The sequence below is a fragment of the Hipposideros armiger genome, unplaced genomic scaffold, assembly GCF_001890085.2.
Source record: "Hipposideros armiger isolate ML-2016 unplaced genomic scaffold, ASM189008v1 scaffold_52, whole genome shotgun sequence".
Taxonomy (NCBI): domain Eukaryota; kingdom Metazoa; phylum Chordata; class Mammalia; order Chiroptera; family Hipposideridae; genus Hipposideros; species Hipposideros armiger.
In genome coordinates, this window is record NW_017731402.1 from 3508415 (window position 1) to 3534266 (window position 25852).

Below are 25852 nucleotides of genomic sequence, written 5' to 3' on the forward strand. Positions count from 1 at the left end.
CATTCTATGTATGTATTTTTCCCCCTTATTTTGTAAGTGTTTTGTGTTATTTCTTTATCAGTAATTTATGCAACACTGACTATAATAAAGTGGAAAAGAATGAGGAAATCTTTCATAAAACAGGTTTTCCAATGAAATTTTCTCTGGATTAGCTGAGTCTCAGTGTGATAAATACATCAGGTAGTCAAAATAAATTTGATTCGTGGTGCTACATAACATGCTACATTAGCCCTCTGCTCTTTGGTAATACGAAGCAAAGACATGATTCTTGCACAGGCTGTCCCAGTAGCGTATGGAGCAACTTCATTTTACAGAAAAGAATTATTGCTTCCTTCAGTTTATGGTGGTGGCACTCCCGAAGGAGGGAAAAATGGTTGAAAACTGAAGACCTTTCTCATTGTTCTTCTGATACCAAGTATCTCGGAAGGACCCCTTTATGCTTGGTGGTCAAGGTGGTGTCATTCCAACCTGACTGCAGCCTGAACCTTATACACCTTGAACCTTTTGCCCAGTGGAGGCAACTCTTCTCTCTCGCCCACCTCTCCTCCTCACTGCCTTGCCTCCTTTAAAATATGTGGATCTCAGCAAAGACTATTTAATCTGATAAAATATGTAGATCTCAGCAAAGACTATTTAATCTGATAAATAATCGTTGCAAAAGGACTAGCCTTTACACATTCTTGTTGGTCATAGAACACTTCAATGTGTCATATAGAGAAGGTCAAACATCACCCCCTGCATGATGTGTCAGGACTAACTGCACAAATCATATGACTGTGAACAGAGGGGCCAGGGTTGAATTTCAGCAGCAATGGCCAGCTCTTTAGTTGCCTATGAACTCCTTGTGGTTTGAGCTGGGGCCCCCTCCCCAGCTACCTTTCCTCCCCGAGTCCTGCAGCTTGCCACCGGACCTTTGTTTATGCTCTTCTCTCTGGAGAATGCTCACCTTGCTCTGCTGTTGGTCCCTATCTCAGCCTCAGAGACTCCTCTCTGGCAGGGGTGCCAAGATGGACCAGTGCGTAGAAATCACCGTGAATGCTCGATCCATGAAGGTTCTCAGGTCTTAACCCTAGAGATTGTGATCTGGAGGCCCGGGATGGGGCCAGGCACCTGAGGTCAGCTGACTCTGGCAGGCACGAGGTCTGGAACTGCTGCTGCAGAGATAGTACTGTGTTCCAGGGTGCATACTTGATTTTCTCTGTGACAGTCAATTGCTTTACTTCTCTGTGCCCCATTCACATGGGGGCAGGGACGGTGACTTTTACGTCCCACGCTTATCTCCTTGCCTGGAATATGGTAGGCTCTCAGTAAAGAAGATGTTGTTCAAACCCTAATACCAGTTGGTTGTCTCCTTTTAAAGGCTGAAAAGCATGTGATAAACAGCTTTTTTGCTATGCAGAGAAGATAAAAGGTTTGCAAAATGGCTTTTCTCTTCTCATCCACAAAGCACTGAGCTTCTTAGAGAGTAATGGTAATACTGGCCCTGAATTGTACTAAACACCAACTACTCGGACAGTAACTAGTTGCCAACAGTGCAGCTTTGTTGTAAATAAGATGCCAGTTTGATATCTCCACCCAGATCCCCAGGGGACTTCCACACAGTGTGAATAATTAGGAGACGGAGCATAGTAAGTGAGCTGTGGTTGGCCGGCACCCAGTTTATACTAGGATGCCATCAGTGTCACATCAAATCAGCAGTCACAGCAGAAGTAGGGGGTCAGAAGGAGCAACAGAGACCCTCAGAAGTCTCACAAGTTAGGGAGACAACAAACTCCCAATTACAAGGGCTGCCTCCTATAGGGTACTTGTACTGTGTGTTTGGTGCTGAGCTGGGTACCAAATATCAATCCATCATTTTCTCTGATCCCTACAGAAACCCCCTGAGTTAGGGGTTGCCACTGCTGTTTCATTCATGACCAGTCTGAAGTTAGAGTGGTTAGGTGACTATCTGAGGTCCCTCAGAGAGTTGTTGAAGCCATTTGAGACTCCAGTGGAAATGGTCAGTGGTGTCACATGGAGAAGCACCAGCAGAGGAGGGATGGGTGGTCTCCGTCTTGCCTGCTTCCCTCTGAGGTCCACCTGCTTTGCTTAATTATTATAAAAGTATTATGTACTAATGGTTAACAAGAACAGAAATCCTCCAACAGTGAATAAGAGAGTAACATGAAAACCAGAACCCTCACCCCTGCACCCTGTATCTACTCCCTGTAATAGTAACTGCTGAGCAACTAACTTGTGTGTCTCTCTGAAATTTTCCGGTGACGTGGGAGCAGGGAGGTAAACTGTAAACATAACTCACCATTGGCCTCAGAGCTTTGCTGACCTAGCAAAAGTAGGTAATGTGTTGAGGATCTGAGAGGTACAGCTTCAGAGGACAGAAGTTTCTTCCAGAATTTCTGTCTTAATCAGAGGACATGTGGAGTCACGTGAAAAAGTCTCTGGGAACCGATTTCTTCCTTTTACCACTCCTACACAGCATTGTGTCCAGATATGAAGGCCAGCAGAGGTTAAAACAATGTGCAAGCATTTGAAAAGAAGATGGCAGTGAGGTATACTGTCGCTTAGACTTCAGATAGACAGACAGACTGTCGCTTAGACTTCAGATAGACAGACAGACAGACAGACACACAGACACACACACACACACACACACAGACACACACACACACACACACACACACACACACCCTTTTGTTTTGGTTGTTGCTTAAGTGCTATGTTTTTGATACCTAGTAAGTAAGTTGGTTAGAAGCTGGTAACATGTTTAGGAGAATATCAGCCCAGCCATACTCTAGTCGACCCTCATACTCAAGCCGTGGGCCTCCCCCTTTACGCCCTGATGGAGAGAACCTCTTGGTAGAGATTACTGTTATTCCATCTTCCTCTTTTATCTTTAGGAAGTCGATCTGTGTTCACTCAGGATGATTTGGGCTGTTCTTATGAATGATGAGAAGGAGTTTGAATTGTTCTCAGATCCAGAATATTCTAACGAAAAGGGATCAATCCAGCCCAGTGGCTTTAAACTTTTTTTTTAAAGTTCTAGAACACTGTCTCCCCTCACTAACTCCCCCGCCCCCCCTGAAAAAAAATTCTAACATGGAAGCCTGATACAGAAAACAGATGAAGATGGAATAATAGCCTGTATTATCCTGAGATCGTTATGCAGAATTGAGGCTCTGCAGGTCAAAAACCACTGCTTTTGTCCAACCCCTTTATTTGGAGATAGGAAAATTAAGATCCAAAGTGACTTGTCCAAGGTCATACAGCTAGTTATTTGGAGTGTTGAGAAGATCTCAAGGTATGGCCTTCCCCAAAGGTAGACACTTAGCTCAAGCGTCTTGTTCCTCCTCCTACAACAGCAAAGATAAAAGTTAAGTCATAATTGCTCCAGCCGCTGGACACTCCTTCCAGCTGGCTGTTCATGGTCCTCAGTAGCGTAGTGAAGCAAGGCCAGACAGCGTGCACTCGGAGAGCTGGATCCTGGAGCAGGCGTGCCCGTTTCCCTGTCTTCCCATCGCCCCTTCTTACTGTTTAAACTTGGGCAAGCTGCGTGGTTTCTCTGTCTCATTTTCTCACCTGACAAATGCACCAACCTCATAAGCTTGCACAGTGAGGATCAGATGAGATACTGCGTGTACGTACCTCCTGTATGCCAGGCACGTACCGGATGCTTCATGGTGCCAGTTGTGCCAATAACAGTGGAGGTAGTATTGATTGCTGTTCAGGCTACTCTGACACCTTCCTGCTCATTGTCTGATTCCGGTGCCCTGTCCCATATCTCAGCTTTATGCTCCAGCATTTATCTTGCTGAAATGGGAAAATGCAGGCATCTTCACTCAGCTGAGCTAAATAGGGCCATTCGTAGATGTCCATCGATGACTTTTGTTGATTTAATCCTCTTTTACCCACCCCTTTCCCCAGTTCACTTGCACTTGTGTCTTGCCCCTAGCAGTCCTTGGAATGTAGTTCAGACTCGGTAAATATTTGTTGATGTGAATGGTACATCAGAAAGGGAGGAGAAACCTGAGACCTGGGCGGCTGGGTTCTCCACCACCGCCCTTGAACTTACACCTTACTATCTTTTCACCAGCCCATCCCATGTCCTGTGCTCCCCTCCCCTTGAACTTACATTTTCTTGCCCTTTCACAAGCCCATTCTGTGCCCTGTGCTCCCCTCCCCTTAAACTTGCACCACACTGTTCTTTCACCAGCTCCCACACCGTGGCCTGTGGTTCTCTCTTCACTCTGAATTCTCTTCCAAGAAGTTTCTTGGCTGACCTTTCTTGGAGACACCGTAGTACCTACCTCCACCTGGATAAGCACTCAAGACATGCCCAGGCATGCCTTACTTGTTCCAGCTGGGAGATACTGGCCCACCCTCAGAGTCCCCACTCTCAACTTCCACCTGCACGTGTCACTTACTGTGAACTATTTAGGGGATACAAACTGAGGTAAACAAATGATGAGTAGAAGACCACGGAGGTTCTATTAAAGTGAACGGTTAGCTCTTGATTGAAGGTATAGAATAGGCAGCAGTCATGATAGCCGAGGGACATGGAAACAAGAGATGGCAGTCAGCAGAGTTTATGGAGTTCTCTGTAGTGTGTGTGTGTGAGTGTGTGAGTGTGTGTGTGTGTCCGTCTGTGTCCGTCCGTGCATGCATCTCCATGGCACATTGGGAACCCATTCTTGAGATAACAGAGATACCAGGCCTTGAACTTTGTTTAGCAATAGCTTGGTGGCTGGAAATAGAAAATTAGTTTTGGTAGATTGAAAAAACAGAACTCTTTTTAAATACCATCTATTGTAGAACGCTAGTTTTCAGAGGTGGTTCCTGAATCAAGGACATCACCTTTACTGGGAATTCATCAGAAATGCAAATTCTAGCATCCACCCCAGACCCTACTAGATCTTCGGGGGTCTTTGGGATTGGGGCCCAGCAATCTGTGTTTTAAGCGCACACACCCCCATCCCCTGCAGTTTTGGTATGCTCAAGTCTGAGACCCACCGACCTAGCAATCGACACCTTCTTCATCACCCTGACTATGGCTATGATGAGGAAGTGCTCTTGGTCTTTAGACCTAGCAGTCTGGCTCTTGATTCTTCTTTATTCGAAGGCTGAAGATGTTTAGAAAAGAAGTAGGTGCATCTGGTTAGATGAGCTTTAATCAAGCCTTCTTCTAAGACAGAATGATAAAAATGAAAATTATACTCAATAGAATATAACTGAGCAAATTTCTTTTTCTTAAAGATATGTGGTAGCTTCCATTAAGATGTATTTTATGGATAATAAATTCCATATATATTATATATATTATAAATATACACACACACACACACACACCTCAACAGTATTTTTTACTGACTTTTGCTTTGTTTTTTGTTTGTTTGTTTGTTTTTTGTATATTGAGTATAGTCCTGTTACTAACAAACTTAATTTTATCACCTTTCCTAAAAGGATTCCATGGCATATTTATTGAGGTATCACATAAAAATCAATATGGTCTTAAGCATTTAACAATACTCTGTGCAATCTTTGGAAATGTCTTAGAAATTGCAAAATAAGTGTTAATAGCCATGGTAGGTATAGCTACTAAAGGATAATTCTCAAATTGGATAGAAATAAATGAACAGCTCTACATAACTGGATGAGTGAAAATTGGGTGATTGAATACATGAGAGCCTTTTCTATCTATGATTTTCAGGGTCTCAAATGTGAGATGGACAAACCTGGATCCCAAATTTGTATAAAGTGCTAGTTTGACTAGGTTTGAATTATCTCAGATTACTAATACTAGCTTGTGTGAGTGGATTTATCATACTCTTAGTAGATAGTTCCCCTTAACTAATCCTTTCAGTACATTTATTGCTAAAAGTTTTCAGTTTCCCAAGGAAATAATAGGAACTCTGGAACTTGTAGTCAGGAAACTTGAAATTTAATATAGACTTTATTCAAATCCAAAACTTGGGGCAAATCTCTCTTGACTTCCAGGGCCTTAGTTTTTTTTGTTTTTGAGTTTTTGTTTTAATCTGTAAGATGATAGCTGTTGATTTAGATGAACAATGTCTGTTTTACCACCACTAAAAGAAAATTAATTTTTACCTACATTGTGGAAATCAGAATATAAATAAGACACAAACTAAATGTTCTAATATAGCTAGATTTTGCTAATCTGAACAAATTTTGTATGCTTTTTAATTGTTTTGGAATCTGTTTAGGAAGAAAACACCTATGGTAGATTAATTCTTTTGAATTAATAATAGGGAAGATTAAAGTTAGAATATGAGTTTCATGAAATTTTTGCTTTTAAATAAACATTGGCTCTAGTTGATAGAAGTATATTTACTTCTTAGGCATATTGAAAATGTTACTGCTTAGTTTGTGGAATTTACATAAGCTGGGTCATTAACTGATATTTGTGTTTTCATTTAGATTTTGGCTGATTTCTTTTTTGTAACTTTTAAATGAAAAGTATAATCCTATTAAATCTGAAATATTTTCTTACAGTGACCCATACGTGAAACTTTCATTGTACGTAGCGGATGAGAATAGAGAACTTGCTTTGGTACAGACAAAAACAATTAAAAAGGTAGGTGTCAATCCTTAATTAAATCTCATTTAAATCATAATTTAATCTAATTTAATTATGTATTTTTGTTCTGTAGAAGTTTATATTTTAAGCTGGCAATATTTTTATTTTAAGCATCTCCCAGTATTAAATCTGTAAATTCAACGTAGACCAAACTTTTCAGTGTTAACCCAAGATACTGGTTCTGGCTTTTAGATAAATGACTGTAAAAACCATTGTCTTAAAATGGGTATTATTACAAGTAGCAATTTTTTTCCTGCAAAGACTTCAGCAAAACAATGATTTTTTCTTATAGACTTGGTTTTTTTTTCCATAAAGAAGTGTAAAATAATTTAATATACATTTAATGAAATAGAATGGCTTGGGGAACTAGGAGGCAAAGGGAATGGCTTGACTTAAAACATGTATTTCCAAAGGAAGCAAAATACTTGCTTAGTTAGCTACATGAGAACTAATACAAAATATTAATACTAAAACTATATGTTTATTGTGTGTATGTTTCTTTTTAAAATTTTCCATACATGATTTCATTAAAGATGTTTCCATAATTATATTTTATTTATCTCCATGTTTTCTCTCTCTCTCTCCATATTTGGGGATTTGTTGAAGATGCATGTTTTCTATTAAAAGTGCTATTCTTATCTGTGCATCAGTATTATTTATGGATTACTACTATTTTTTGCTCTCTACCTTTGGGTAGTGAGATAACACTGTGATAAGCATTGCCTGGAGACCATGATGGCTTAAAAAAAAAAAAAAAAAGGTAACTCTGCTGCTATTGTGCAGAGCCTGGGCTCTAAGACCAGCTCATTTTGTGTAAGGAGCAGCAGTTGTCATGTGTCCTCTACCTGGCATTCGGACTGGCATTAAAAATCTGTTTTGCAAACAGGAGCCAGTGTTTTGATTAGTAGGGAGGACGCCTGCGAAGGACGGAGGCCATTGTTCCCTGTGTGAAGCACTGTCACTGTTAGGTTGTTATCAGTGGAGACGGAAGGCAAGCGGGGAACCTGGTCGCCTGCTGAACAGGAAGGGAGCCGAGGATCAAAGCCGGTGATTTCAGAGATTGAAATGTTTTTTCTTCCGAGGGGAGGTCCTCCCCCTCCCTCCTCTCCACAGTAGAGGGTGTAGCTCCGTGGCTGAGGCTGCTGTGCCCGGCTCAGCTGCCAGCCTCCTGGTTGGTATTTCTGTGCTGCAATCGCTGGGGTTTAAGAACTGCTTTCATCATCCTGTCCTCGTGGCCTCGTGGTGGTCCTTCCTGTGTTTCGTGGTCTCACGTTGTTTTTTTCTTTCCTCACCTGTCCTTTGCTTCCTCGCCTCTGAATTTCTGTGAAGCTGGTCCCACGGCTGCTGCAGCCCATGGCAGGCCTGGGCCGGCCCTACCTCCTCCTGGCTGCCTGGCACCCCTCTCCCTTTCTCCCTCCTTCTCTCTCCTTCTCCCTCATCCCTCCCCCCCCTCCTCCATTCATAGCTACAAGTATGAAACAAACCCCATTATTTAGGGTTGCATTCACTGTTGAGTTGTGGGTGGGGAAAGTGCTGATTTTGTTTTTAATTAAATGCCAGTTCAGTGTTGTATGAATTCTGTGTTTTTATTTTTTTATGGTGCATTGTGGGGTTTTTGTTTTGCTTTTTTGCTTCTTCCTGAACTACTATGTTAAAGGAAATAGGTTGATAAAGGCAAATATTCTGACTGCAAAATACCTGTAGCCATTGGTGAGGTTGTGATTTTTCAGTCTCAAATTTTTACATACAATTTTTGAGAGATGTGTTTATTTAAGAGCATAATGCATGCCTAAATGCAGAAGCATATGTATATATGTATTCTTTCGTAGGCCTGTTTCATCTTAGTTTAGGAGGATGTTTGGCAGTCCATCTACTGTCTATGCTGAGGACAAAGTATCCTTTCCATGTCTTTGTGTGATAAATATTTAAATAGATTGACATGGAGATGGATGGATGGATGCATGGGTAGAAGGATCGAAGAATAAGGAGATGAATCTTTTTAAACCTGGTTATTTTTGGGGGGGGGAATTCACTTTGGTTTATAACTGTCAGTTTTTTTTTTCTTGTTTTATAATCTGATCACCAATATTGTTCTTATAAAATGTTCTTCGGAATTTAGTATTTATATAAATAGTGAACATGTTCACTCTTCCACTACCTGCTTCACTCTCTCCAAAATGGATTTGTAGCAGGTGGAGGGAAGTGAACAAAGTTTATTTCCTTCTTGATACAATAATCATATCAGTGTTAATTTTTTGAAGGGTATCTTTATATTTTCATAATGATGGCTCTTTCTAGGCCCCTGACGTTCGTTGTTCCTTCTGGTTGGTAGCATGTAATTTATGCTTTCTTATCTATGAATCATCTGTTTCATAAGTACATCCCCTCCCAAACTAGTGTAGTTTATAGAATAGTCTGAAATAATTGATCAAATGCTTCTTTTTATTGCCATTTTGAAAATCTCTTTAGCTTTTTCTTCATCAAAAATAAAAATGTTTATGCAAATATGTGGACTGTATTGTACTAGTAACTGTTAATGTTTCAAAGACTGTAAAAGATATTACAAGATAATCTCTCTTCCAGACGCTGAACCCAAAATGGAATGAAGAATTTTATTTTAGAGTAAGTTTTTCATTTTTTGGTAACAATTGTTATTGATGACTAGATTGATATATTATCCTATTGGATTCATATTGAGTGAAAGCTGTTAAATTTTTATTGTGAAATTTCTTTTAATATGAGATAGGGTTGGGTAACCTCCTGATGTGTCCCAATTTTTTCAAAGATTGTGACTAATGGTAACAAAACCTAGACATGTTTAATTTGGGAATGTTTTAGGGAGTGAAAAATAAGTTATCCAAATATCGTAGTTTAGCTTTTATACTCAAATGTTTCTTTAAAAATTCAGGTAAAATATAATTAAAACAGTAGCTTAATTATTTCTACAAGACACATGTCATGAGTTATTTTAGAGACAGGATAAAACAAAAGAGGCAACATAGTTAAAAGGAACCCTCAAAATTACCAGTCATGTTCCAGTAAGGAAGGAACATGTTTGTGATTCATATATTTAGCATGAGTGTTTGTGTGTAATAGAAAGCAACCTCTGGAGTTTAAAATCACCGAATTGGGTAAAATTTCCTCAATCTTTTGTATTTAATATCTAGAAACACTATATGTAGAAATGACTGAATTCTGCGAATTCACCGAGATTACTATTCAGTGAGTTTATTGGTGGGGTTTTTTGTGCTGAGGCTTTAGAAATATTAAACTGCTATGTAATGGAAAGAAAAGAGGTTTTTTTTCTCTTCAAAATAAATGTATCTTAATTGTCTATAAAGCCATAATATTAAAAATTTCTCTATCTTCAGAAATGCCCCAGATGAGATATGATTAGTGAAGATTGTCGAGGGTAACAGTATTATCATTAGACCCATTATAATTGGCCCTGATATCATTCGTTCAATCACAGTAATATTATATATGCTCCAAATTTAGATCACAGTATACATCTGTTTTCTATTATATTCAGAGCTGAACTGTGGCATTGACATTTTAATACTTGGTGATATCCTATGTATAGCCTCTACCAGATGTTTTTTAAATTACTTCGTGAAGGACTGAAATACTGATGGGGCAGATAGATGTGACTGACCCTTAGTTAACTCTCAGATAGAGCTTTCCACTTATAAAACTCTGAATTACTCAGACAACTTTCAGTTTAACACCACGGCCACATTTATGTAAATTTTAGTCCATCCAAATTTTTTTTCAACTTAGCTCTAGGCATCTGTAAACTCTAGATGTCTTGGCTTTTTTTTTTTTTAAAGGCATTTGTTTTATTCATTCCACAAATATTTATTGAATGCCTACTGTGTGCCAGCTCCTACCACAGCCTGTGGATGCATTCATTGGTCAGCAGCATCACGCTTCACAGAGCTTAGACACTAAACCCACCAGTCCATCACCTTGCTCTATGACTAAGCTGAGGGCAGGCCAGGGCCAGATGCACTAGTGGTCCACCCTGTGTTGTACCATCAAACATTATTTCATTCCACTCTCCATCATGAAGCAGCTGAGACTTCCTAACAGTAGACCTGGGTCCCATCTTGGGCTCTGCCACACGCTGCCTTTGTGACTCTAGAAAAGCCACCTGCGCACTCGTGTTCTCTTCAGGTTCCTTCTCTCTCACACAGGAGAGAGAAATCCTCATTACATAGGGCTGTTTCCAGAATTTACATGTGATAATATAAACGAGAACACCCACCACCGTGACTCACACATGGTTGGTCCTCATGAAATGATGCTTGAGTCCAAATGATGATTCCTGCCATTTTGGGAAAGTTTTGGTAAAGAGACAGAAACAAGCAAAAAGACATTGAAAGCCTAGTAGCTCTGATATTGACCCATGGTTGCTGGGAGTGGAGACATCTTTTCTTCCTTTGTCTCTTGAGTGGTTCAAACGTGGGCTCTGGCAACAAGCAGGTGAGACCTGGTTGGGGTTCTGGTTGACCTGCATACTAGCCGTGGGCTCTTCAGCAACACATTTCACCCTCATGATCTCAGCTTCTCATTTGTAAAATTGAGGTGATAGTTATATGTCATAGGGCTGCTGTCACGGTTAAATGAGATAATGTGTTTTGGATATTTAATAAGAAGACAGTGTCTAAAAAATAAGCATACAGTAGTAAATAGCTGCTTTTACTATTTTCATTGTTTTTATCATTGTTATTATTAGTACTATTGTTATTTATTAGGCCTAAGAGATTCCCTGAGGCATTGACCTTGTGAAGATGTCTTGTATAAAGAAGATTGAGAAACTCTTTAGAAATATCCTTTCTTATGTTAGAAAAGCAACTAAAAGTATTTTCTTCTCATGTGCCTAAATATTAGGCATATAACAATATAGAAATCAATAATAGAAAACTTGATGTAGTAGGTATAGGATTTCTGGAAGAGGTTGGTTGTTCAGATTACACAATTCATTTGGGTGCGTTATAAGGCATTCTATTCTTTGTCTCTTATTTCATCCTTTCTGCACACTTTTGAAATACTATTTATGTCCCTATAGGTAAACCCATCTAATCACAGACTCCTGTTTGAAGTATTTGATGAAAACAGATTGGTAAGTGGGTCCCAGTTTTTCATTTTTGCTTCATTTTTTAAAAAACTTAATATTTAGAGCAGCATCTTTTCAAACTGTGTTTATGTTGTACTTCTGATAGTATATGTGCCCCCCCCAAAAGACTGTATTTTTGTTCCATTACCAGTTCATGATTCTAACAAAATATTTTTGTATGTCTAGGACAGAAATTTTATTTGTATATATATGCATATATATATATATATATATATATATATATGCATATTTATCATAGTTAATATTGGTGAAAGTCACACTGATGATATATCAAACCATATACGTACGCTCTTCTGCTGGGAACATAGAGAGGCCGGCAAACCTGTGGTGAGACCACAACTCATGTAAACAAACCTTTCAGGGATTTTAATGATAAGACAGACTACAATACTGTCTCCTATTCAATAGTGAATCTATAGTGATTTTCTTTGGGAAAGTAAAAATCTAATTAACAGTAGACAGCAAGAAGTGAGCCTATATTTAGCAGGTGAAATTAAGCTGTATTTTAAACATGGCACTTTCTCAAGGGAAATTAGTAAAAAGTACCTTTAAAGAACCAAAGATATGCCTGAAGCATGAAACTGACACAAACTAATGTTTTTATATATAGATTGATAGATAGGTAAGATATAGATATATATCAATATATAACTGATAAAACTAAGATTTTGTTTTAGAAATGGGATTTCAAAAGCATGTCTGGCTTACAGCCTTTTGCCAGTTAACTAGAATGTATCCATCCAGTACCCATGAGTCAAGTGTGCCAACTATGAAAACAAATGTCACTGTGTTATGTGTAAGCTTTTGAGTTACTCTTAGAAGTGGTATTATAACTCTAGTCAGTTGTCACTCAAATTTACTTTCCCTGAAACTTAGCATATATTTTTTTGGTTAAAATGAATGTTCTTATGAACGCTTCTTGCTGCAAGAATTCACCGGAAACCCCCAAGTTTTTGAATGGCTTGAGATGAATAGAATATTTGATTGGGAGAAGCCTTATAATACAACTCAGTTAACCCCCTGTCCTTCCAACTGAGAGAAGTAAGGTCCAGAGTCCTTACGTAATTTAAACATGCCAATTAGTTATACGCCCTGCTGGGGCCTACTGTTCTAGCCTCAGGCCTGTGGTGGTGAATAGCGAAGCTTTTCACCCTGATTATAAAATTCGGGAGTGTATTTCATCTCCTACACTTGGTATATTCCCCCAGATTAGAAAGCCAACAGATACCTTTTTTTTTTTTTTTTAATGGGGAACAGCCATGGTCATTGGTCACACATTGCTTTCATGCTACAGTGGCATAGTTGAAACTTTTAGGAAGGGTGCAGCTCACAGTGGCCCATGCGGGGATCGAACCGGCAACCTTGGTGTTATCAGCACCACGCTCTAACCAACTGAACTAACTGGTCACCCCCTGATATCTTTTCTATTAAAAAAATATAGTTGGGCTCTCGGTGGCTTTGTATGGAACTTAACATTGTATACCTTGGGTGGTAATTAGTCATACCGCATAACTAAATCAGCCTTGTTGTGGGTATGAAGTTATTTTCTTGCTAAACTGAATGAGCGATTCTACGGGGGGTGCAGCTGTCAGCACCCGCTCTCCATCCAGGGAAGACTGTGAGGTAGGCGGTGTTCAGCGCAGTGACAGTAAGACCCTGGTGACATAGATGCAGCTGCAGACGAACCCTCATCCTCTCGTTTACTGAGTATGATAACACTTCTTCAAGGTGAAGGAAGGATCACCTCAGAGGAAAAATGGCCTCTTGTCGGATGTGTTTTAGTTCATTATTTAATGTTCTTCCATGCAGAGAAATTCACTGTAAAAAGATTTAAGTTTCCCCTTTTCAGAACCTAACACAGCGACTGTCATTGCGGTGACCTTGCCACCAACTATACTTGCCCGCAACTACACTTCCAAACCAAAAAGGGCTTTGAATGCAGAGCCCTGCGAAATCCTGAGTGAATGCAAACTTTATCTGAAAAATTGTTTTTTGTTGATATTAATCCCTAGGTTTGCCCTCAGGCCATCTGCAGTGTTGTTACTATGCAGTGAATGCTGCTGGTGGTGTTTTTTTTTTTTTCCTTTGGCTATTAATCCAGCTAAGACAATAACGTGACTGTAGTGGGACTTGGCAGTTTTAGCATTAAACAAACTAAGTTCCATTTCTCTCATAGAGATCATTTTTGGCATTTGAAACACATGCCTTTAGAAAACAGGTTTGGTTGTATGTAAACATAGGGTTAATCCTCCACACCCTGCCCTCCAGAGCTGTTGTCAAAGCCATGCTTTGGGGATGTTAAAATAAACTTTTTGTCACTCTTTGCAGCGGTCTATTTTTCCCCTCCTTGTTATTACTCCCTCCTAAATAAGCCTCTTTGTTAAAGAACTGATATTCTGGATATGGAAAATAGTAAGCTTAAAACACGCAGAATCTGTCCAAGTTAACTACACATCTGATGACAGGTTTTTGAATGTGGACTTTTTCTTTTATTCCTTAGCTCCTTTTTGGCCCTGTGCAAAAAAGAGCCAAGATTTCCATGTTTGTATCCCAACCGTGTTAATATTGCTGACTTCTTACTGGAAAACAGTTCAGCCTCGGGACAGCCTTTTTTTCTGCGTGGTATTTAACTTACGACAAAAACCACATGTACACCCTTCTTCAATTTTCCTTTCCTTATTTTGGGGTGGGGGGAGGTGTAGTTGTTTTTTCCCTCCTATCTGGCATACGGTAGAAAATGTTTTCTCCAGCTGAGTCCCTTTTCTCTGATCCTTCCATGTCCGACAGTCATACTATGTGTGAGATCAAAACCCCCACCTCCCGCCCCCGTGAAAAATCTGGTGGTAGCAAGAGCCAGAGCACTAACTGGCAGTGTTGTAAGTTGTGCCCCTCCGCTTAGCTATTTTGTTGCTTATAGATCATGGTCTAATTATTTAGCATTAAAGGGACAATAATTCTGTGGGGTGTGTAACCGTATTTATAGTACGTTTTATTAGTTTGCATTCCATGGGGGTAGTGTGGTGCTATCATAAATAACAGGAACGCAAACCTCCGAGGCGTGGGGAAGGGTTTCCCGGGAGCCAAGGCATTTTTTACTTGTCGGCATTTGGTTCGGCGGGGGAGGTGGGGGAATACCGCGTGTGCTCGTGTGTTCGGTGCCAGGTCTCTCTCTGCATTGGTGAGAGAGAGTTCGCGTGCCCGACTCCGTTCGAAAAGAACTGTCTTGTGAATGTGATGCGGTTTAGATTTATAGCAGCATGGCTCCGAGTGTGTTTGCTGCATTCGTCAGCTGTGAGAGCTCCCTGCTGGGGCCACTCCTGTCTGATGGAAAAGCAGCAGCTGGGAAGGTGCTGTTTCAGGCTCTTGCTGTTTAAAAAAAAGTTAGAGAGAGAGAGAGAGAGAGAGAGAGAGAGAGAGAGAGAGAGAGAGAGAGAGAGAGAACCCGCGAGAGGGGGGAAAACTCCACTAAGTCCACAAGCTGGCATTGGAGGGGGAGACGGTGGTCATGTGGTCCTGGCCATCCTACCCCCTGTCACAGTGTGGATGAGAGCTTTTTGCTCTTATCCAATCATGCCTGGAATGCAACTTGCCACTTGGGTTATTTCTGCTATCTGTCGCTCTTGGTGCGGCAGTGCTAACGGTTTGGCAGATGGGACTCCTTTTCTTGGAGTTTGTGTCTTCAGTTTTTGACTTCTGGCAGCGTCGGGCGTGTTGTTGCTGCTCGCCCTCTCCCTCCCTGCCCCCGTGGGCACCATGGCCCATCGGCTTCGGTTTCATTTTGGCTCTGGTCGCAGCAACACAGCCCCCGAATCAGAGATCCTCGACCAGGAGAGAGAAGACGACTTTTTCATGGCATTCCATACCCTGCCACGGAGGAGCGGCCCTCACCCCTTCGCCCACAATGGAGCAGAGGACGGCGGCAGCCTGCAGGAGGCCGTGGGCGCGCTCAAGCGCAGCACGTCCATGTTCATCCCGCAGCTCCTGAGTCCCGTGGACGCGCGGCCCACCCGGAGCTCGTCGGTGCAGATCTCGCTGCAGCGCAAAGCCGCGGATGGCGCCCCCGACACGTGTGGGCTGTCGGAGGGTCTGGATGGCGACGCGGGGTCGGTATCTCGGGGCAGCTGCCGGGAACCCCCAGAGCCCCAGGCCCCTGAGAACTCCCTTCCCAGGGATACCAGGGGTTCAGGCCCCCAGGTCAATGGCACGTGTGGCCGTCGAGCACGGGGCCCTGTCCTTGCCGATGACCACAAAGACGCTGAACTTGCGAACACCCGGGGTTCCGAGGGTGGCGGGCTCCGGATCCAGCACCGAGCCTCCAGCGCCGACGTACGCCAGGTGAAGCTGACACCCTTCGGGGCTGATGGCCAGGGCAGCCCATCGGCGCCGGAGCCCAGGCGCTGGTCCCTTCAGCACGTTCCAGATGCTTCTGGAAGCTCTGGGAAGCGGTGCTTTGTCTTCCAGTTGCAGCAGCCATCTCCAGGCATGCCAGGGCTAGGTGGTGACTTGAACTTCGGGTTCACAGGCACGAAGGGGGACAGGTTGGTGAGGTACCCCCGCATCCGGCTGGAAAGGAGCACCTCGTACCCCACGCAGCCCCGAGCGGAGCGCAGCAGCCCCACGGAGGAGCGGGGCCACCCAGAGACGCCACCTCGGGGCCACAGGGTGGCTCCCGAAATCCACAGGACGAATTCCGTGGAAAGGACGCCACAGGGTCAGGGCTGCACGTTTAAGATCAGGCAAGATCAAAACGCAGGGCAGCAGCATTTCAGAATTCTCGTGACTCGGGGGCCGGAGGAAGCCCACCAGAATCCTGAGGAGAGCACCGCCACCAGCCCTGGTTCCGTGGTGGCTGCAGCCCCGGTAAGTTAGCGTGCGTTTACATGTGGCGGCCCATCGGAAGGGGCTGAGTCAAGCCCAGAAAGCTTATTTCTGCAGTGTAATTAAAATAAACTTCATCCTCCTTCCTCGGGGAGTTTCCCTGCTTCAGGCCAGTGTAACTTAACCGTTGGCCGAGTTGTGGGAGCCTGATTTGTGCTCCAGTGTTTGTTAGAGTTCCATGAAACTGGTTAGCATTGCAAAAAATACCTTTCCTTTGGGTACTCAAAGCCAGACAACTCTGTCTGTTTTGAAAACCCACCCCGCCCCTGCCAACCCCTCTTTGCCCCTCCTGAATAAAAAGATTTTTAAAACTTATTGCTTTGAGTTACCCTGCCAGGGCCCCAAAACGCTGATACTGGAAATGCATGTAAAAGCGATTTGCAAATAGCCGGTGACAACACGTTCCCTGAAAAAGAATCAATTCTAATACAGGTGAAAGAATATAGCCAAAAACTTGAGTCTAGCCTCTTAATAATTAAGTGTAGGTACAGTGTGACCAATTCTTCCTAATGTCCTTTTTGCCATAGAGGGCCAGCCCTCGTTATATCATTTATTGTCTTTTGGATTTTTTTTTTGTCCCTTAATACTGAATGAGAGTAGTCACACGTGTAAGAAATGTGTTTTTTGAAGCAGACTGGCTAGGTGAAACTGACTGGGGACTTGTTAATGGTCAGGTGGCATGGCCATGCCATTTCTCACCGCCCACTTGAGTGTCTAAGCCGGGATGCTGTATATAGAATAGTAAGTGCCCTGTCTCCAGCTGTGGACACAGATGCTCTACAACAGATTTTAGCCTTATTGCTCCTATGTTCCTGCTCTCTCCCTTTCAGGGAAATGGAGTACAGAAAGACAGCTGCTAACCCCACCGGGCAAATCATGACTTGGCAGCTTTCATCGTTTGTAGTGGGATGAAAAATTTCACAAGTTAGCTTTCTTTTGCTAGTAATCACTAACCAGCAGAGCTTTTTTTTTTTTTTTAAGAGAACAAGCACCTTATATTTTTGAATTGGATTCTCCCCCACCCTCCTCACCCTCCCAAATTTCGTGTTATGACTGGTTTGAATATATGATTATGAAACGTCTAGGGGACTTTTTGTGTAGGTTTCATTTGTGAATTGTGACTTTTCAAAGTGGATGACTGAGTGTTACTATAGAATTGTATCATTTATTGCTTTATGTTTGGCCATTCAGGTAAACGTGATCACCACTCCATCATTTATTTTCACCACTTCGAAGGGGTAATCAGATACTAAATGCAAATGTTTTCTTGGTATTATTTAACTGCTTCTTCTTATCCCTTCCCTAAGCCCCTTTCTTTTATTATCTCTGACCCCTTTATTAGGAAATATCTAAGTGCTTTGTCTTGGTCTGAACCAATATCATTTGTATACAGTGGTTCAAATTTCAATAAAACTTTGATATTATAAGAGCTTTTCATCTTCACCCCAATGAAGTACCATCCTGACAGTTGTGGGCCTCATTGGGCAGCACAAATTCATGCTGACCTTGGACCCCCTACCCCAGGAAAACTGACAAACAAAATGCATTTCCTAACGTTTTGATAACTGATTATATTACCAAAAACTTACGTAAATCATTTGTACAGTAAGATATGAAGGACAAATTGACTTATATAATTAAAGTCTTCTTTGGCTTGAAGTTTATAATATAATTAGAAAACCGATAGGCTACACTAAAAATTATGTGTACCTTACATACAAGGGCTCTTATAACTTGCAAAGACTATTATAGCGGAAAACACATTTCTTCCAATTTGGAAATTGAAGTTCTCGAATAAAGAGCTTTTCTTGGAGAGTAAGTTCTGTCTAGCACAAGGTAGCTTTCATTTTCATAGGTGTATTTTTGTACCTATACATAACCATCAGTAAGTGGTTACTAAGATGTTGGCTTTCTTTTAAGCAAAAACTTTTTTTTTCTTGAAGAAGCAAAGAGAAAACTGGTCACATAACAAAACTGTCTGCTCCATTCAACACTTTGTACGTGTTTCATATGGGTTAGGGGTGTTAAGTGTAGGCAGCAGCTGCCACGGCCGTATTTATCTTGAGGGAAAACATTTACTGCGGCGTCTACAGTCTGACTGCCACCAAGCCTGTTTGATGTTTCAAGTATCTGCTGCTTTGGTCAGAAGGGCATTTCATTATTAGTTGACATGAAAAAAAAAAAAAACCACTAAAATCTATTGCAGTCTGGTTTTTGAACGATGTCAAAAATGTTTCTTTGGGAAAATCACTCAGGATTCCTTTTGCAAATGTGGTCGTATTTCATAGTCGATGCCTTAGACCTTGTTACAAGGTCTGTGAGTACTTTGCTCAGTCTGTGCCTCCCAAACATCCTGTCTTGAATAACTCTAAAATGCACCATGACTCCAAAAACATGTTAACCAGCTAAATTCCCAGGAAAAAAAAAACAAAAACGTGGCAATGAACCCTTTTGTTGTGATGACCGATTTTCCACACAGTCTAACACCTTCACAGTAAAATAGAATTGGTTCTTACAGTCATCAGTTATAATCAGTTATAATATTTAAGAGGTCTTCGAACTTCTCAGTTCATTTGTGGCATTATTAATAGTCATTTAACAATTAACTTTCTTAAATTAGTTTTTGAGTTATTTGGTCTGGTTATAAGCTTCTTCCCTGCATTAGAGTTATTTATTCCACGGACGTTGAATCACTGTTGACCAGCATTTGTGCCCCCTTTCAATTCGGATTCGTGCATAGTAACTGCTGGGCTCTGCATTTTATGAGCTTCAGGAGCCAGTTTTCTGATCCCATTAATGTCAGGAAGTGTTGAAGACCCACGGCGTGGTGTCTATAACGTTACACTGGATGTCAGCTCCTTGCTGACATGGAGTTCGTAATGTCCGCAGCGGGAAGAGGGCCACATTCTGACACTCACTGCATAACACCAACAGGGAAGGTACTTCCTTCCCAGCTTCTCTGAACTTTCCCCCTGCGCCCCCTCAATGGACATACACTTCACAGAAGTAGTGTGGTGTCTTTGGTGATTAAAAAATTCCTTTTACTGAACAATAAAGGAATATCAAAACTTTTTATTTGTGAGGGATTTTACTTGCCTCTATTTCAGAAAAGGGTGATTTTACTGTACAGAAAAAAGAATTTGACAGTAGTATTAGTTGATGTCTTTTTTACCTTAAAAAATAATTCTATGACTATATGCATAAACCACCCCTTTATTTAAAAACCCAACAACATTGTAACAGATAAGAAAAACGTTAGTCTTCATTGACTTGGTTTCCGATTGGATTCTATGAAGACACCTCCTCCCTCTCCCACCCCCCGTCTTGGGTATAGTAGTAATTTCTCTATGAGAATATTCCAACATTATGCAACAAAATTTCACGCAGGGATGTTTTGAAAAGCGTGGGCAGTACACAGGGGCGGCACTGACACATAGGACCTGCGGTGAGAGCTCCTGTTTCTATAGCACTTCACCATTTGAAAAGTGCCTTTATTTATTCAGCCTATAGAACTACCCCATTGCAGAAGCATCATCTCACTCAGCCTTCCCAACTGTCATGAGAAATAGAGCTTTCCTGTTTCTGCGGAAGATATGCAATAGTGTCACCAGGTGTGACAACTAGTATACTGTCACATCACTTTGTGTATATATAAAGGGGATTTTAAGACTGTGTGTGTCTTGCACAATTAAAAAGCCTGTGTAGTCAAAAAAGCAGTTGAGTGCTTCCTATATGATGTGACATTTTTGCGGAAAATTTTGGAAATGGCCCTCCACCGGTGCCTTGCAGCACTGGCCTAATGGAGAGCAAGGGGGAGCCCGCAGAGCCACGCTGGGCAGTTGACTGACATGTCCTGGGCAGATGCCCTCTGCAGGTGCTCCCTCATCGGTAAAAAATGAGACTAAAAGTCCAGCCCACAGGTTTATGGTGAGGTTTAAATGAGGCAGTGTATGTGTATGTACCTGGTTGGTGTTCATTGTGGCTTTTTTCCTTCTTAACCAAGTATGTACTATACAAATCTTTCTCCAAGGAAAGTAATTAGGTTAACTGAACAATCAAATTTTGATCAGGATGCATGAGACACAAAGCAACATGAATTTAAGGCATACCTGGAAATGAATGTTTCCTTGAGTAACTGGCTTCCATGTCCTGCTGTCACCTCATTGGTCCCACGTGTTTATCTGTTGGTAATGAGCACCTCAGAGCCCTAATACTGCTCTGGGGTGATGCAGTCCCTGAAAAGACTTGCATTCGTTCTTGAGCTATGCATTGTAGCAAGGGACCTTTAATTGTATTTGCTTTATTGAATCTTGAAACTTGGAAGCATTTACTTCAGTTGGCATTTTAGTCATGTTATAATTTTACCATGTCGTTTTGCTATAATGTTCCCAGTGGTTAAGTTTACTTTTCTTTCTTATTGGCTGGGGCTTCTGAGCAATCATCTAATGTTATCTGTATATCTACATTGTGTGATTTACAAATGAGGGCAGTATTTGAGAAAGGGGCCTTATTAGATCCCGCCTTTTAGAGGGTTTTCGTAAATGCCACGACTGCTTCTCTTGGCCACATCTGGAGGCAGAGTTCTTAGGCATTGATATCAGTCTATAATTTTATAATACATGTTAATAAGAAATTTGTTATCTCTACATGCAAGTTCACAATACCAGAAGTTTACTCCATGTCAGAATTGTCTTTAAATTTAATAAATGTTGGGTTTCTTTGTAGAGTTGATGGTTTAAAACTACTTGCAGCTAATCTAAATGGTAATCTATTTTGTGCAACTTGCAATAATCAAGCAGATTTTAAAAATAAAATAATTAACTGCATATTATCACTGCTGACATAGATTACTGCTCTAAATACATTGACCTTTTTTAAAACTCTTTATGATGCTACCAAGACATTTGCAATAATGAGGAAAAAGCAGAAAATGCATGTGTATCTAATGCATGAGTACAGGAATATCTCTGTTTCCTCTGTAAATGCCAAAAGAAGCTTGGGACACCCAATCCAGAATTGGCTGGTGATTATCAATGGTTTAGTATCCTGCCTGCGACCCCTTAGGTCTCCTTGATTCACACCAGGCAGCATAATATTCCATGTCTTGCACAAGTGAGACTGACAAGGTATAATCCATCTGCTGTGTATACCCAACTCCAGTTTAAAGATTTAAAAGGCCTAAAGGGATAGAGTGTTGAAATTATTAGCTAAAGTATGTATTGCAAAGGCCTGTGATTTTCTGGGCAAATGGAGATTACGGAAAGATTTTTTACAAATAATTTTGGCTCATTAAGTACCATTGCATGCATAATGACCTCAGTGGGTTTTCCTTTTTGAATCTCTTGTTTATTCCTTTATGGCTTACTTGGGCAATCCGGGATGTGGAGGAATATAGATAGATAGATAGATAGATAGATAGATAGATAGATAGATAGATAGATAGATAGATAGATATAGATATATAGATATATAGATATATGAAACAGGTGTTCTGACATGAATGGGCCTCAAAGTAAATCTTTGATGTCTTGCTGGATTTGTGCCGTGTCCTTAATTGACACTTTGGTGGTCTCTAGGCATCACCACACGTTAACAGGAAGTTGAGCCTTCAGGTTGGAGAATGGAGTTGATCAAAAATCAAGAAGCCTGCTTTTTATACCATGATCAGTTTAGATCCATGGACTGTTCTGAGACTTTTGAATAAAGTGCTTAATGTGAAAGGAAAGGTGAAATGCAATGCAGGCATAACCGAGTTGGAAAGGGCCCTGTTCACTCTATTTGACTGTGGTTACTACACTTAGTGTGCGGATACTTTGTCTCAGTTCCTGTAAGCGCCTGTCCTAATGGCCGATTCTTTTGAAACCATTCTGTGTTTATTTTAGTGTTAAGTATTGTGCCATATGCGACTGGGTAAACAGAAAGTGAGTAAATTCCTCCAGGAAGAAGAGACTCGAGTTTCCCCCAGGAAACCTGCCTTTCGCAGGTCCCTGGAATTTACACGGCCAACTTTTGTGGCTTAATTTTTCTAGATCTGGGTGAGTCAGGTGGCTTTCATTTCCCCCATATGATAATTTGGGGACTCTGCTTTCAACCTGTGATCTTTCATTATTATGTTGCTTACCTCTTTCTGGGGGCCTGGGATGGGGTAGGGATGTTACTAAGCGTATTAAGTATTTGATGATTCCAATAGTTTGGTAGATTTGCAGTTTCTCTTTGTTACTTTCTGTAGGTCAGTCTAAAACTGATAGACTTTTAAAATATATTTAATGACCCACATCTGTTATAACTTATCCATTTCCTTGATAGACTTTTTAAAGCTTCATAATAAACCATACTTCTTCAGAATCTTTTTTTCATATTATTTAAAAATACACGACTAGGTATTTAACTCTTGAAGGAGGAAAAAAAAGCCTGCTTTGGTACAGATTTCTTAAATTGAGTTGAATAGAAAAGTTGAGGTGGAGCAGGGATATTAAAACATGTGTATTAACTTCCAACCAAAAAACCTAGCACTTTGTGAAAGCAGGGAGTTAGTTTTTCAGGCTAGGAGTTCTACTGCGGAACTAATAGTTCTCTTTCTCTTTCTTTTTAATTTATAATTTTCTATTTTTATTTTTTTGATTATTAGTTTCAGGTGTACAAAATAACATAATGATTAGACACTTACACCCTTCACAAAGTGATCACCCCAGCAAGTGTACTGCCCCTCAGACAGTGTACAGCTATTACAGCACCATTGACTGTACACACACGCACATATTTTAATTATAGTCGACATTCAATATTATAGTAGTTTCAGGTGTATAGTGCAGTGGTTAGGCATTTATATAATTTATGAAGTGATCCAATAAGTCTAGTGCCCATTTGACACCATACTTCGTTTTTACAACATTATTGTCTATATTCCCCCTACTGTATGTCACATCCCCATGACTATTTTGTGACGACCAATTCTAACAGCTCTTTGACTTTCCTAAAGTTAGTGGGAGTTGAGCACTGCATGCTAATGGCATAACTCTAGGGCTCTTTTGTGTTATCTTTCTCATGAGTGAAAATGCCTTAAGCTCATTATCTGTTCCATATGCACTTACCAATGGTGCTTTTCCACTTGAAGAAAGAGATACTATATTGTAATATAACTTGAAACATCTTAACATGGTTTTAATATTTAAGTTGATTTAACCTCTTCTTGTAATAGAAACCATGCTTTTTTAAAAATCCTGATACAATATTGTACCCAGTAGTATGTATGACAAGGTTGCCCAGACGCTATAACAAAGGATAAAACAGCGAAAATAGTTTTATGTAAACATAGTGTCCTACAGGCCTGCCTGCACTCTTGGTTGAAATTATATTAGCAAGAAATGTTTGTGTATTCTGCAGTATGGCATTCTTCTCCAGCTAATGTGTGCAGGAGTCATTTTTAAATTTTATATGCATGAACTTATAGAGCTATTGAGTTTCTGTAGGAGTTATTATATAAAGGCCAGTTCCTTTCGGGTTAAAGGTGAGCAGCCTGAGAGCATTATATCTGCAATTATAGAGACTGTTCTATTTATCTCACAAATGTGAAATAATTATTTTTTAATAATACTGTATGTGAAGCTCTGTATTTCTTGATGTTGGAAGTATCAAAGGTCGGGAAGCCTGTCCTCTAGAGCTTTCAAGTCAGCACACGGGGACAGCTGAGATGAGGCATACCCAGGGAAAGCATTAATTCACAATAGCAGGCACTAGGGAAGCACTGATCCCCAGCACAGGCAGCGGTTGACAGATCGCTTACACGTGGAATGGGACACTGTGGGTCTTGATGGACAGCAGTGATGTCATGGAGGGGAAGATTGGAACTGGGTCTGGAAAGATGACCAGGATTTGTCTCAGTGGGTCAGTGAGAGGGGCCATGTTTGGAAGACCGAAGGTAGAAAGAAGTGACTGCCAGTGATGTGGTGGCTGTCTTTGCCCAGGAATTTCCTTGATCATGATTAGCAATTTTCAGCAAACTGCGTTTTAATGTGAAATGTCGTTGAAGCATTTTGGGGTGTGGTGATTGGCATGACTAATTCCTCTCTTCCCCATCAAATAAGGAGTTGAATGAATTCCTTCCTTGTCTGCCTGACTTCCACAGAGCTTCCTGGGCCCTGCTGGGGACAAAGAGATACCAGGTTGACCCCTCCCTTTGAATGGTGGCAGCAGGAATTCAACAGATACCTGTCACCTTCATTGTAAATCATATTGTGGGACCATAACTTGAACAGAAATGAGGGCACTTGCTCTATAGAGTTTGACTCTGTTACTGTTTATATGTGCAGTGAAGAATTTATCCGGAAAATGAATGAAAGAGATGAATATTGTAAGCATTTCTCTGCCTATCTTTCTATTTGAAATGACATAACATCAGGAAATGCTAAACCTTAGTCTACATTATGATGTTTGAAATATTAAATTAGTTATACACAGGACTACATACACTTAAACATATGCAGTTGGATTTAACAAATAAGTAAGGACAATAACCCACATTCCCACCATTCAATTTAACCATATTCAGTTACATATGGTTATTAAATAGTTATTAAATATAATTCATGTTGGTTGGATCTAAAACCTAAACCAAGCATTAAAGTCAGTTCAAGATTTATCTAAATCTAGATTATTTAAATAATTTCATATAAAGCAGTAAAAAAAAGAAAAGAAAAAGAAAACAGAATCAGATCTGTGAAGGAGGATGCATCCCTAATCTTGAAAGCAGAAAAGGAAATCATACACAAAAAAAATGGACAGATTCAGCCATGTAAAAGTATTAAATTTACGTACCATGAAAAAAAAATTAACTCAGGGAAACAACAGGTGTTTATCTTAGTGAGTAATATGGGTTTTCTCATACAGGTATCTTTTCAGGGTCTTGGATTCTACTCACATTTTTGCTAACAAATTTACATCTAGGTCATAAAAGTTTATTCTAGTGAACGCTAGAAAATGCTAAGGATTCCCTCCCTTCTGATTCCCTGACTTGTGCCCTGGGAAATAGATACGTATAGGTGAATCATATAAAGGGCTTAACAATAAAGACATAAATGTCCATCTCCCAAGTTGTATCACTTTGTATCTTTTATGTTATAAAAATGGTATATAACTATAATGCATACACTTGGGAGAATTGGTGGTTGAAATAGTATACTCACATGAGGTGCTAGTATTCATGGATGGATATGACTTGAGCATGATTTTCATTCATGTAAGTA

At 40.6% G+C, this 25852-nt stretch overlaps 1 protein-coding gene across 18 annotated transcripts in view; it reads left to right on the top strand.

The window, feature by feature from the left end:
• The window catches only part of NEDD4L (NEDD4 like E3 ubiquitin protein ligase), a 270127-nt gene that overhangs the window by 98853 nt on the left and 145422 nt on the right, over positions 1 to 25852 (top strand). For 11 of the 18 annotated variants that reach the window (XM_019640653.1, XM_019640654.1, XM_019640655.1 and 8 more), the window contains 3 exons: positions 6508 to 6589; positions 9176 to 9214; positions 11664 to 11717. Coding sequence is in view for 6 of the 18 variants with exons in the window: in XM_019640637.1 (XP_019496182.1) it covers positions 16215 to 16592 (378 nt within the window). In the remaining 12 variants the exon portion in view is untranslated. Of the gene's footprint in view, positions 1 to 6507; positions 6590 to 7727; positions 7764 to 9175; positions 9215 to 11663; positions 11718 to 15870; positions 16593 to 25852 lie in introns of those variants that run through there. The other 7 variants (XM_019640656.1, XM_019640637.1, XM_019640638.1 and 4 more) reach the window with 7 other exon arrangements.